This window comes from Sander vitreus, chromosome 20 (genome assembly GCF_031162955.1).
Source record: "Sander vitreus isolate 19-12246 chromosome 20, sanVit1, whole genome shotgun sequence".
Classification (NCBI taxonomy): domain Eukaryota; kingdom Metazoa; phylum Chordata; class Actinopteri; order Perciformes; family Percidae; genus Sander; species Sander vitreus.
The window spans coordinates 22,965,170-22,979,235 of record NC_135874.1 but is presented as its reverse complement, the minus strand read 5'-3'; the positions used below and the strand labels follow the sequence as shown (position 1 = coordinate 22,979,235).

Sequence of the window (14,066 nt, the reverse complement as noted above, 5' to 3'; positions counted from 1 at the left end):
CTGGTTGTGTCTGATGGGATTGTGGGTAGGAGAGCAGTGGGGGGGGGGGGTGAGAAGTTAAAAGTCCGTGGAACAATATGGGTTATCTGGACAACGAGAAGCTAATACGTTTGGGTCAACAACATATGATATTACAAGATATATTAAGATATTACAAGGAGGTATATACATTACTACATTTAAAAAAAAAAAAAAAAACATAGCATAGCAACGTATTGTAATTGGGGTTGGGCATCGAGAACCGATTCCTAATTGGAATCGTTTCAAAAATTACGATTCCAGTGGAATCGTTTCTTTATAGGAATCGCTTGGTTTCAAATCTGATCATGGGTTCCAAATTTAACGTGCAGGTTTTGGTTTCCGTAGCAGCCAGGCGCTTGTGTTGCAGTCATGGAGCACGGTAAGCGGCGCTCTAGTGTGGCTTCATTTTACCTTGGAAAAAGCCCGGTAAAACTGCAACCCACCATTGAATCTAAAAACTTTCCTCTTATTTGTGAAATAAGCATGTGACCCGTTTCAATTCCACCCCTCCAACCGGAATCGAAAGGAAGAATCGCAATTGGAATCAGAATTGTTAAAATCCAAACGATGCCCAACCCTAATCGTAATGCATGTTTTGTTCGGTCAGTAACGTCATCTACTCGGCGTTGCTGTTGCTCCGCCACGGCTGGAATCGGACCAGTTTTACCTTAAGTACCAGCGGAGGTATCCGGGATCCAGCCTCAAGGGGCAGTACAGAGCCCATTACGGCTGTGGCTGGGGTTTACAGAAGAACCAATGTCAGAATAAAGACTGGTTTGGTAGATGGGTACATCTGGTTAGCTTCTCCACCTCAAGAGCACCACAGCTGCTTTTCTATGGGAACCATCCAGGACTGTGCTTTTCCTACTTCTGAACTGGTCCGTTTTTATTGTTTCTATAATGGACCCAACATGAAATATAGCAAAGTCTTTTAATAATTTCAGTATAGGTAAGTTATTTCCCACTGGAACAAGATACTAACGTTAGTTAAAAATACATCAAAGATGCAGTTTTATTTGACACATACTGTAGATGGTCTAGCCCTTTTTTAACATTAGTTCCATCTGTTATTAGTTCCCTGCCAATATGACAAGTTAAAATGCCTATTATTGGTGAGAATTTACAGTAACAACCACTATTTCATACAGAGATTTTACAGAAATGAAGGTTTGTGAGTTTAAAGATGAGATGAACAGGCAGACAAATAAGAGTTTAGACGTGTGCCTTGACATTTCAAAACCTTGAAAAATCTTTTTGGTTGTTGGCCTTGTTTTTTCCGTTTGTGTTCATGCTCCTAAATGTATACCTCATTATTTCTTGTACCTGCATGCCAGCAATCATTTACAATATCAGCATTTAATTTGGTAAATGGAGTATATTTATAAATTGGAGGGGAAGAGGATACTTTCCACTGCTGCAGAACCATTTTGTGATTTAGGCTGACAAGACAGGTGTGAGGCTCCGAATACCAAGCAAAGTGCCTCTCTGGTCCTGGTCATTTCTTACAGTATAGGACGACTGTCTGTCATGAGTTCACCTGGTGATCTTTGTTCTTCTGTGAAGGAGCCTGAGCTGCATACCAAGCATCTCATGTCACGAGTTCAACAGAGAATATGGGGAAGTGCAGTCATGTCTTGGGTGGGATATAGGTTTGATTTCCTGGGGACAGGGAGCTGTCTTTGACATGAGTGAATGACAATCTAATGATTTTAATAGCAAATATCAGTGGCAGCAGTTACACTGTAGTTCTCATCCAGGCTTTCCATGCTCCCAGTGCACACAGTAACACAGTAACAGCTGAGTGAGAGTCAGCCATGATGGAGGTGATGGGTGGTGATCTGGTGGGGGTCCACAGCTATAAGAAGACAAAGAAGTGCTTTCCACTAATTGGTGAGCTCCTCACTTCTAACAAACAATGATAGCAACACAGAGAGCCAGATTACGATTTTCAAGAAATTTAGTTAAATTACCAATTACTACTTAGACTAACTTCAGCAAGTCTGGTTTATTTTGAGGAAATTCTGTTTCATAAAGAAGGTTTAAAAGTCCCATATTGTAAAAAAAAAAAAGTGAGGTTTCCATGTCTTTTTATTATTTTTTATAAAGCAGGTCAAGGTGCTATATAAATATTGTGAAACGCTCAATCCACAGAGAAATGGCCACGGGCCGTGTTCAGCAACTGTGCCTTTAAACGAGCCATCAGGACTTCCGTACAGCATAGTGATGTTACAACTATACAATATATAGGTAGAAATTACCGCTACAGTGCCAGAACAGTCATTCCTCGGCTGACCGGGTGAATACAGGTATATTCAGACAGACAGAAAGAGAAAATGTTTGTGTTTTTTGAATATTAAAGCATGTCAACATGTTCTAGTAGAAACCCAAAATACAACCTGAAAATGAGCATAATATGCCCCCCCCCCCCATCGCTCCAGACTTCGACCTATTATCCCTACCCACCCCCCCTACTCCTACCCACAGGGTTTTTTTTTTTAATTTTTTTTTTTATTGTGTGCCTGGCCACAAATTAAGTTCCCTCATGGAAAAAATAAATAAAGTTCTTTTGATTTGATTTGATTTGATTGGAAGTGTGACCCAAGTTACCATGGAAACACCTCATCAGCCACCTCATCAGCCACTCTGCTCACCTGGACACAGATGCTCCTAACCTGCAATCAAGTCACTACTTAAGCCTCCCCGGTGCAGTCACTCATTGCCAGGTTTCTCCTGGTGTTCTCCAGTTTCATTGTTACTGACGCTGCCTGTTCTTGATTCTCCTGCCTTGCCGTGTTCCTGGAAACCAGACCTGCCTTCTGTCCGTTCCGTCATTCCTGTCTCAGCCCTTCCTGTTTAGCGTGAGTTTCACCTGTCTGTCAGACCTTGATTCTGTAAACTCTGGCTCCTTCTCTTGTCACTTAAAGTGCTCCTATTATGCTTTTTAGCTTTTTCCCTTTCCTTTATTATTTTTTGTGTGCATGTTATAGGTTTACAAAGTGAAAAAGCCGAAAGTCCACCCCAAAGGGACTTACCATCTCCAATAGAAAACACTGTTCACAAACTGCTCCTACACAGCGTTCTAAGGCCGTAGTAGGAAAACAAATTATAATAAAAAATATTATATTAAGGACACGGGAGGGGTAACCTTCCGAGAAAAAACTCAAAAGGTCGTACATTTTACAGAAAAATAATACAATTTGGAATTGTAATGAATCACTTCTCTGCAATTTTCACACTTTGCAAAGTCATCCAGTGGGCCGGATAGGACACTTTGGCAGGCCAGTTCTGGCCCACGGGCCGTATGTTTGACACCCCCGCTGTAGATGATGGAGAGAAGAGATGTTGGCTCATTAACAGAGCTCGTGGATGAACTGAGGTTAGACGAGTTCAGCCGAGGGAAGAGACAACCATGTCGCCTTCCAAATGATTGGTGATGACTGGTTACCCGGAGCCAACGATATCGCTGGTTAACCATTCATGAACTCTTATATAAAGAAATGTCAGTGTTCCACTAATTGTGTGAATAAACCGCAGACCTTTTTTTTTGCACATTGAATAATGGATTTGTGAGTGTTTATGAATAATGAACGGCATGCATAATTCAAGCCACTGCTATAGTTCTAACTTTTTAACATTGCAACATTTTGATGCAGGCTGTGTTTTGTCATCACATTTTCTCTCACTGTCACAGAGCTGACCTGGACCTCTTGACCTTGTCCAATCAAAGGGGAACAGTATCTGGATAAGGTACATCTACCAACCTGCTAACAAAGCAACAGCTGAGCGGTGGGTCAAACACTTGAGCTGATACATTGAACGCAGCTATGGAGGGAACGTTGGAGAACGTGGAGGGAAAAACGATGATAAATATGGGGGAAAAAGTAAAAAGGTTTGAGCATATTAAAGGGAACTGAACATCCTAAATGGACAAACGGAAATATTTTTAGTGACTCACGTATTCAGACTGGAAAATGCAGTCCATTTACCATTTATTTAATGAGGAACATTGTTTTGTTTTGGTGAGAAAATGTGTGGAAGAGAGACTGCCCTATGTCCTTACCAAAAGGACATTTCTGTTATGTAAATTAGACCTTTTTTTTGAAATGTTTTCTCTTTGAATTTGTGGAACTGTTCATAATAATTTGCCATGTTGGTTGTTGCAGCTGTGAAACGTCCTGTAGGACCTTACAGGCTGTGCACCATTTGGTTCAGGACAGTTAAATCAATCAAAATTCAGATACACCGTAGCATTACATTAAATTATAGTACATTTAAATTCATTTAGCTGATGCTTTTATCCAAAGTGACTTACAATTAGTGCATTCAGCCACGAAGATACCACCCAAAACTTAAATTGCAAGCATCATTCGAGTACAAACAATTCATCAAATAAGCAAAACTGGTTTAAGGGCTACATTTTAGAAACAAGAGCTTTTGTCATGGGCCAAGATGCAGATGAGTTTTTAGTCTGCGACGGACAATGTGTCGAGTTTCTGCTGTCCTGATGTCAGTGGGGAGCATGTTCCATCATTGTGAAGCCAGGACAGCAAACAGTCTGGATTTAGCAGAGCTGTAGTCTCGCATTGCCAGACCTTCCTCCCCAGCGCTGCGGAGGAGGGTCTGGCGAGTCCACACAGCATTCTGGGATGGGAGAAAAACGTGCTCTGGTTTATTGGCATTTCTTTAAACCAATCACAATCGTCTTGGGTGGCACTAAGCTCCCGACGGAGCCCCGGTGCCGCTGCACGGGAAGGAACTTGTTTTGGTGGAACATGTCTTAGTCGTGCAACAGAAAACAGGAAACAGAAAAGAGTGACATCCGGCGGAATTTCCGGCGGCAACGGACCGTTCGCAGAAGTAGAACGTGGTGAATATAGACTAGTTGAGCGGTAGCTGGGCCCCCTTCGTAGTTAGGGTGTAGCAAGCTGTTTGGCAGTAGCAGAGTGTAGTGGATGGGCTTGGGTGTATGGTTTGACCATATCCTAGATGTACAATGGGCCTGAGCCATCCGCACCACAGTAGGCAATTACCAGTGACTTAAATCGGTTTCGAGCCGCCACCGGTAGCCAGTGTCATGTATGTCACTTGCTACTGTGCCCCGGGGCAAGCGTTTTTTTTACTTCATCCAGTCTTGTCTCACTAAAAGAGTGTTCTATGTCTTTTATGAGTTATAATCTCTGCACTCACGGTTGACTTTTTAATGCATGAATACACCCGCCAAGTGGGAAGTAGATTGGATGAACGGTTCTCCAGATATTCGAATGACAGACACACACTCACTTACACAGAGAGATTCCTTGCTTTACAGTTAGATATATCATTTGGGACCTTGGATTCCTTCAAAGGCAAAACAATTTTTTGTACTTCAATTTGAACAGTGACTTTAGCTACAATCAGTTGCCCAAAATGAGCAGCATCATATCTCACTCTTCAGGTGAACTGCGGCATTACAGGCAGTAGAAATGCTTTCAGTAGGTGAACTATGTGTTTTGTTAGATGTTAACTAAGCAGGGTGGATGTGAAAATGGATATAACGATAAAATCAGCATAATAATAATAGGAACCAGATCATGTTATGGGAAAATATTCATCCTATTCAATAATAAAAAAGTAAAAGCATAAATCCATACATATGCTATAATATTTGATTTCTTCAGCTATCTACGCACTGAATGGAACCATGGAAAAGTCATAACTAGCCTGCTGGCTTCAAATATTATCTTCATGCTTCCATTTCCTGTGTAAATGTATGTAATAAGGTGATCTACCAGTCTCCAGAGGCAATCGCAGTCCCACAATACCTTGGCACATCTGTCAAAAAAAAACAACCTGGATGTGCCTCCGCCGGAGTTCCCCATGTGAATTTCTATAAGCCCCCGCGAGCTTTGTCCTATTTCAGCTGAGCAAACCACAAGAGATGAAGGGGGCAGAGGGCAGCGCTAGATGTGCTTCAACTGCCAATGGGAAATGTCAGTCCCTCTCACAGACGAGGAATAACAAATGGCCTCTTGAGTGTCTTGACAAGCGATGGTGGCTGCAGCAGACTTACTTTCCCCGCTGTCCACTGAGAATTATGCATTATATGAGAAGGAACTGCCTCCCGACTACCTGGGAAATTTATCTCATCTAGTGCTTGAAGACATTTTGAAAAGAGTATCTTACTTATTTCATCTCATTTCTCTGGTAATGCAGAATAGTACCAACATCAAGCCATAAAGTTTTGACATTTACTTTTAGTCAGAAAGCCAAACATCGGCTCATTTATGTCACAGCACATCAGCAGAGATGAATAAGGTTTCCTGTTTTAATTCAACATTTTAGTCCCTATACACACACATACTCAGTTTCAGTTTTCACTCAAAACTGAAACAAATACCATACTTGACCTATCTTTATATATTGCAAGCAATAATTACGTCAACCATAATCAACATGGAAGGAAATGATTTCACATTTTTGTTTTTAAACTTTTTTGCTATGCTAGCGGCGCAGCAGCGATAACAACGTCAGGTGATTGGTAGGTTTCCAGTACCTAAAGGACAAATACCTGCGAAACTGACATTCACATCAGCCTCAGCTGTACTCTGTTCAGTGCTAATTAAAACATGAATGAATTCATTTTCATTAACATGCTAACATGCTAAATTAAATTTGTAAACAATATACCTGCTAGAAAATAAATTGTCATTGTGAGCATTTTAGCATGCTGACATTAGGGGCACACCCGTCGGTCTGGGGACAGAGAAGCCAGCCCTTAGTTCACAGAAAATCCTACCCTACTTGGATAGTTAATGGCCAAAAACCCTTGTTTAACAGAAGTGGGTTTGATGGAAGCGAGTGGCTGGAATGTTCAGTAGTTGCTGATGCTGCCTCCATGTCGGAATTGTATCATTGGGTGTAATGCTAATATTGCAGACAAAGCCTTCAGCCAGCTTCTCTAATTGGAAATGTGAACGGATAACACCAAAGGTTTTAAGCGAAGCATGAATCTAATGTCAAAGCCTCTGAACACCCATACAGGTGATTTCAGTTATCCTGGCTGATTAGACCTCTGCTCAGGTTAAAGGTGGGCTCACATGGGAATTTGTTACGTCACAAGTTTTTTTATCTTCCAAGAAGAATGATGAAGCTGTCATTTGTCCTGCCCTTTTCAGGTGCAACTAAGCTAACAGAAGATGTCAGTCAATCAATCCATACACACCCACATAGTCCTGGGAGAGGTCTAATCAGCCAGACTAACTAAACACACCTGTGTGAGTGTTTAGGGCCTTTAAAAATGCAGTGCTCTCTGGATAGAATTCTGTCGTCGTAATGCTACAAGAGCTGGGGTCTCCACACTTGTTAACGAGGGGCAACTGGCAAGGAATGGCTTATATCTGAGTGAGATCGTGGGTAGCATTGAGTTCCTTGTCAAACCAGCAAGTGCTGGACGCTTCAGAGTCGAGGAGGGGGAAGGTGAACTATTTTTGTCTATGATGGGAGCACACACTGAGGAAAGCTGATGCCCTAGCCAAGGTATGCAAACTCATCAGGGGTGAAAAAGGTGACGAAGATGTGAACCCCCCGGGGGCATGGTCTAGACCAGACCTGGGCAAACTACGGCCCGCGGGCCACATCCGGCCCTTTGTGCGTCCCTGTCCGGCCCGCGTGAGGCCAACCATAAATTACAACATAAATTAAACAAATATCTATGTCGTGCGTGCAATACAACTGTGCTGCTTTTATTTTGAAAGCGCTACGTTTGTGTTACCTCCGTGTGGACGTATGTGTGTGTGTGCGTGCGTGAGCTGTGAGTGAAGGTGAACAGCGACAAGTGATGCTAGCCAGATTACCCCAAGATGTCAGCTCACGCTAAGAAAAGAAAAGTTGATAACGAATGCCGTGTTTTCAACAAGACAGGACTGCCAAGTATTTCTTTACAGAAATTAAAGGTAACGCTGTGTGCTTAATTTGTGGTACACAGGTCGCTGTGTTTAAAGATTATAATTTGAATCGCCACTACACCACCAAGCATGAGGATAAATACAGAAATCTGACTGACGAAGAGCACGGAAGGGAGTCTGATGCGTTGCTAGCAAAACTGCAAACCCAACAAGGCCTTTTTACCAAACTTCACCCCCCCAGAGATACAGCCGTCAGGACAAGTTATGTAATTTCTCACAAAATCGGCAGAAAAAGTAAGGCGTTTTCTGACGGAGAGTTCATTAAGGAGTGCTTATTGGACTCTGTTGCACTGATATGCCCGGAGAAAAAGGCAGAATTTGAGAACGTGTCACTCCCCCGACGCACTGTAACGAGGCGGGTTGAGGACATCGCTGGGAACTTGGAACTTCAGCTGAAGAACAGAGCGGCCGACTTTGACTGTTTTTCTCTGGCTTTGGATGAGAGCTGCGATGTACGTGACACCGCCCAGCTCTTCTTATGTGGGATAACTGCAGACTTTCAAGTCACGGAGGAGCTGGCAGCCATGCAGTCAATGAAAGGGACAACCACTGGTAATGACTTGTTCACAGAGGTAAATGCATGTTTGGACATGTTAGGACTGAACTGGGACAAGCTGGCAGGTGTGACAACAGACGGTTGTCCAAATCTGACAGGGAAAAATGTTGGACTTTTAAAGAGAATGCAGGATAAAGTGACAGAAATTAACCCTGTGCAGAAATTGACATTTTTGCATTGTATTATACATCAGGAAGTGTTGTGCAAGACAGTGTTAAAAATGAACCATGTTGTTGATGCTGTAACTAAAACTGTTAACTTCATCAGAGCGAGAGCATTAAATCACAGGCAATTTGTTGCACTTTTGGAGGAAAATGAGATTGAACGTGGTGACATAAGCTATCACTGCACCGTCAGGTGGCTCAGCCTAGACAAAGTGCTGAAAAGTGTCTGGGACCTGAGAGAGCAGATTCAGGATTTCTGTGTGAAGAAAGGACATGACATCCCAGAGCTTTCAGATGAAGACTGGGTGGCAGACCTCGGATTCGCTGTGGATGTGACTGCACTCATGAACGAACTAAACGTCAAACTGCAGTGCAAGGGCCTTTTTGTGCATGAGATGTACAGTGCAGTGAAGGCTTTCATGAGAAAGTTGCAGCTTCTCTCAAGCCAAGTGAAGGACAACATTCCGACCCACCTGCCAACACTAAAGGAAGCCACAAGATCAGCCGATCACCTCCACAAGTACTCAACCATGTTAGAAGCACTGCATGGAGAGTTTTCGAGGCGATTTCAAGATTTCAAAACTCTTGAGAGTGAAATGCACATGGTTTCTTCTCCCTTCAACTGCAGTGTGGATAATACACAAAGTGATGTTCAGATGGAACTCATTGACCTGCAGTCTGACACGCTTCTGGCAGAGCACATCAGGTCAGTCTCACTGCTGGACTTTTACTCCTCCCTCAAAGAGGAGAACTTTCCACACCTGAGGAGGCATGCTCAGAGGATTCTAGTCCTCTTTGGATCTACCTATGTATGTGAACAGACATTCTCAGTGATGAAGTTCAACAAATCCAAACACAGATCCTCTATCACTGATGACCACCTCTCAGCTGTCCTTCGCATAGCCACCTCAGACATTCAGCCAGATTTCAATGCCCTTGTTCAAGCCCAGAACAGACTGGATTATTCTCACTGAAGAGGTAAAATGAGGTGGAAAACATTACAAGTTATTGTTTGCTGTATTGCTGTATTTCTATAAACTTATATATAATTTAGTGCATTTTACAATGGAAGAAAGTTGAGCAGAATTAAGTTCAAGTTATCATTGGTGTGGCCCTCTGACACAATTCAGGTTTCTCATGTGGCCCCTTGTAAAAATGAATTGCCCACCCCTGGTCTAGACAGTGGAAAGCATGTCATCACGTGTCATTATGACATTGCTATATGAACAGAAAATCGTGTGTGCGTCTTGTGTGATGGTTGATTCATGTGAACGGTTCCAAAGTGGGTGGAATGTGCATCGGCAGGTCCGCGTTACTTACGTCTCCTGTATGAAATGTCTGTATCTTATTCTTAACACCTCTCCCGCATCCAGGCGGCGTCTTACCGTCACAAGATAGATAAGTAGAATAGCGATGCGCTGTTGATTCACCTCAACGCAAACAAGCGGCAACGCGTTTTTTGTACAGCCTGCTCATCCTTGCTAATATTCTCTTAGCAATAAGATAATGGAACCATCAGGGGCTAACGTTTAGTTAGCTGGCACTTTGGCTGAGGAGCTCAATGGTGTAATCATTAACACAATGTGGAATTTGGAATAACATAGCTAGACGCCATGGAAATGTTACATCCAAATTACGATGCTAGCGATTGCTAAATCAAAACGACTCAACCTTACCAGGCTTATTACCGGTCCTAGGCTCGACATATGGTCATATAAGCCAGTTAAGGTGATCACAATGCTGCCGTAAGAGATTTTACCTTAAAGTGCTCCTATTATGCTTTTTGGCTTTTTCCCCTTTCCTTTATTGTGTTATATATCTTTTTGTGCACGTTATAGGTTTACAAAGTGAAAAAGTCCACCCCAAAGGGACTTACCATCTTCAACAGAAAACACTGTTCACAAACTGCTCCAAACAGCTCTATTGTAGTCCAGCCTTTACTTCCGTGACGAACGAGCGTCACTTTGTAACACACGTTATAATGCTCGCCTAGCTGCTAGCGTGGCACACCCTCATACTCTGCAACTGACTGGCTAGTAGTCCTTACCTAGCTACTGCGCATGTGCGACTCCCAACAAAGATGGAACAGAAGTGCGATGCCTCACTCTGTAGCTAAAACAGAGAGCTCAACACACAGGGTGAAAAGAGGAGCTGCAGCAATGTGCAGTACAACAAAAATATGTTTTTTGAAAATTAAACCACATAAACCTATTGTGGTACAACCTCTAAATACAATTATTAACCTGAAAATGAGCATAATATGAGCACTTTAAGGCCTGCAGGCAGCCAAAAACTGACCTCATTTTATTTTTCAGCGACTCTTGCCTTTAAGGTTTAAATCAATGAATTTTATGAAAAAAAATTCCCCCCTTGCAATTTTTAACATCTAAATTTTAACACAATTTAAAGCTGATTCTGATTATGTTTCAATGTGCCACTTTTTAAACAGTATTTCAAAGGAGTACTGATTTTGAAGATGATATTGTCTGGGTCACTGGAAAAGTTGCAGCCTTCATTACAATCAGTCTGATTTGCAATACGGTTCATTACATTATAGGCTTCATTATACACTTATTAAGAACCAACTATCCATTTTTTGTATTAAATGTAAGGCTCTAATGTGGTAATTTTGTTTTTTGTCTTTATACCTACATTTTGTGTAGTTACATGCAAACCAAAATTCAATTCTAAACATGTACATTGCATGTATTGTAATAGTTTTGCATTGAACTGAGGAAAATTGGATCTCTAAATTTAAGTCTACAAAACAGGAGCTCAAATTATTTGAAACCACTAGATGTCAATATTGCTCAGGTTTTAAATGTTTCCCTGGGACTGGAACAAAGCTTTAGTTTAAATAAATAATGTTTACAATTAATTTGAGTTGCGTGCAACATTATGTGACGATCACACCACAATACCCAAGGCCATTTCCTCCGAATAAGACCAGCTGCCACAATGCAGAAGGTCAAGTTACAGAGTGACTAGAATGAAAAGATTCTGCCCGAGGACAGCTCCAGCAACATATCACTCTTTTGTTGTGTGTGTGTGTGTGTGTGTGTGTGTGTGTGTGTGTGTGTGTGTGTGTGTGTGTGTGTGTGTGTGTGTGTGTGTGTGTGTGTGTGTTGGGGATCCATAATCTTGCAAGCTCTTGCTGTGGCTTTCTATTGGTCCTGCTCATTGCCCAGAGACCAGGTCTATGGTTATCACTGCATGAATTTGATTCGGAGCATCAGTTCCTTGCAGTAATGCTGATGGAAACCACTTTTAACAAGCCTCAATTGCCTTCATTTTTAGCATAAACCGCTGAAGCATGGTAGAAATTTACAAGCTAAGCAAGAAAGCACTCAATAGAATTCAGAGCTCTGCCAAGGTCTAATCATCTCCTCAGTTAGTTGTTACTATCACAGACAACATTATGCTAGGCAATATTGATACAGGGATAGCTGGAGTTTGGCCTGGTGGTGGCACTAAAGGAGAAGTCAGTTTCTTCTTGCTGGGACCATGAATGTGCACTGATTTTTTGTTCATGTAAAATGACAGGATCAGGGATGAATACATATGAATATGAAAATGTGCTCATTTGGCCAGGTGATGCCGCTAGATTAAAGGTCACAGAGTCACCACAATGGATACATGTACTGTATTTCACGTGGTAGTCGTGATATTTCATACAATATAGTAGGGGGTCCCTGCTCTCTCTCTTTCAGTTAAGGGGTCCTTGGCTTAAAAAACGTTGAAGAGCCCTGCTTTATGGAATTGAGCCCAGTCAACTTTAACTAAGGTAGAGTTAAGCTATAAGTAAAGCGTACTGTTTCAAAAATACAAAGCATGTATGTAAGCTAAACAAGGTTATGTTGGAATAAAATATTTCCTTTGTTCTAGTAAAATGTTGCTAAAAGGCATTTTTAGCCAGCAACTGCAAACACTTTGAGAAATGTTTAAAAGTGCTTATAGACACAAGTGCGCACACACACACACACACACACACACACACACACACACACACACACACACACACACACAGCAGTTTCTCCAAGTGAAAGCGTGATGGCCCCTGACATTTGAAACTGGACCATCTTGGTGACAAAAAAATTACATTGATTTTACACTCCTCCAACCAACGCTGTGACCTACCTCCTTATCATTTTTACTCATCATACTTAAATACTAGGACTAACTAGCTCTACACTTCTACTTCTCACTTCTACACAAGTCACTTCTACCGACAAGTCGGCGTGTAATTAGCTTAATTAGCTAGCTAGCTACAGCACTTACATTTCTTTTTTTAAAGTTTCATTTCGGCAGTTGAAATCAAGGACCCATAGTGTAAAAGATTGGTAACTCTATCACTATTATTCTTGTAAGGTTAAACTGCATATGTGCATTAATAAGCATAGCAACAGTAACTAAGGGGGACAGGGCTTAGCAAATCTTTTTCATCACATGTGACACAAAAATTGACCTCTCATTGACAAAAGCATGTCAGTGATCAACTGGGTTTGTGTCAAATGTATGAGTACAAACCAGAAATTAGTTGGATAATTTATGAAAGAATAAGGAAGCAGATGGGAGGGGGGGGGGCTGGCACCTCAGTCTGGTCTGCTTGATGTTCCCTTCACTCTCCCACAGGAGATGAGACAGAAGACAGTTGAGGGAGGAGACGTGGAGGAGGTGGAGTGTAAATAAATCACACAGACTCGCATATAGATGTAGATTATTCAGATATGTGGTGTACCAGTTTTGTTTGCTGAATTTGAGTTATGAAAACACAATTTAGATCTGTCATCTCAATTCTCTCAGACAGACAGATGTTGTCATCCAGGAAAAACAGAAAAATTGGATTTTTACTTACACAAACATTTCTTAGAGGCAGAGCTGTCGGGTGTCGGAAATTGGTTCAGTTAAACCTCGCTGGGCAGAGAACCAGTTTCTAAGTCTGCCAGTTAGGATGTCAAAGAAACACTAAAACAAAAATGATACATGTGAGGTTTTATTTTCATTCATCCAGAGTGTTCCACAGTCTTAATCAGTAGGCTGTGTCTGTGCTTACCAGCCTAATCTGTCAGATGTACCCACACAGCCCTATCATGTGAGCCCTACATCGACACCACCTGTCATGTTCCGAATGTGTTCTTTGGAATTGATCTTTCTGCTCACTTGCTAACTAGTTTTTTTAACCAGGGCTGTTTTTTAGCCTGCTACTGTATATTAGCGCGGTAGGTAGCTCAGAGGTTAGAGAAGCGGCCTAGTAGCCCATAGGTTGCCAGCTTGAATCCCTGGCCAGAGGGCACAAAAATCTGGCAAAATCACAGATGCAAGCTTCTGCCATTGTGCCCTCAGGCCTCTCCAGCTTATGGCTCTGTGTTTGTGTATGGGCTG

General features: G+C 42.0%; 1 protein-coding gene across 1 annotated transcript; it reads left to right on the top strand.

Annotated features, from left to right (window-relative positions):
- The first annotated feature begins 1,835 nt into the window (after positions 1-1,835).
- On the top strand, positions 1,836-13,373 carry LOC144535625 (general transcription factor II-I repeat domain-containing protein 2A-like). The gene is made up of 4 exons (XM_078278161.1): positions 1,836-1,911; positions 8,001-9,228; positions 9,605-9,662; positions 13,317-13,373. Exons 1-4 carry the CDS (start codon positions 1,836-1,838, stop codon positions 13,371-13,373), a joined length of 1,419 nt encoding a protein of 472 aa, XP_078134287.1.
- The last annotated feature ends 693 nt before the right edge of the window (positions 13,374-14,066 follow it).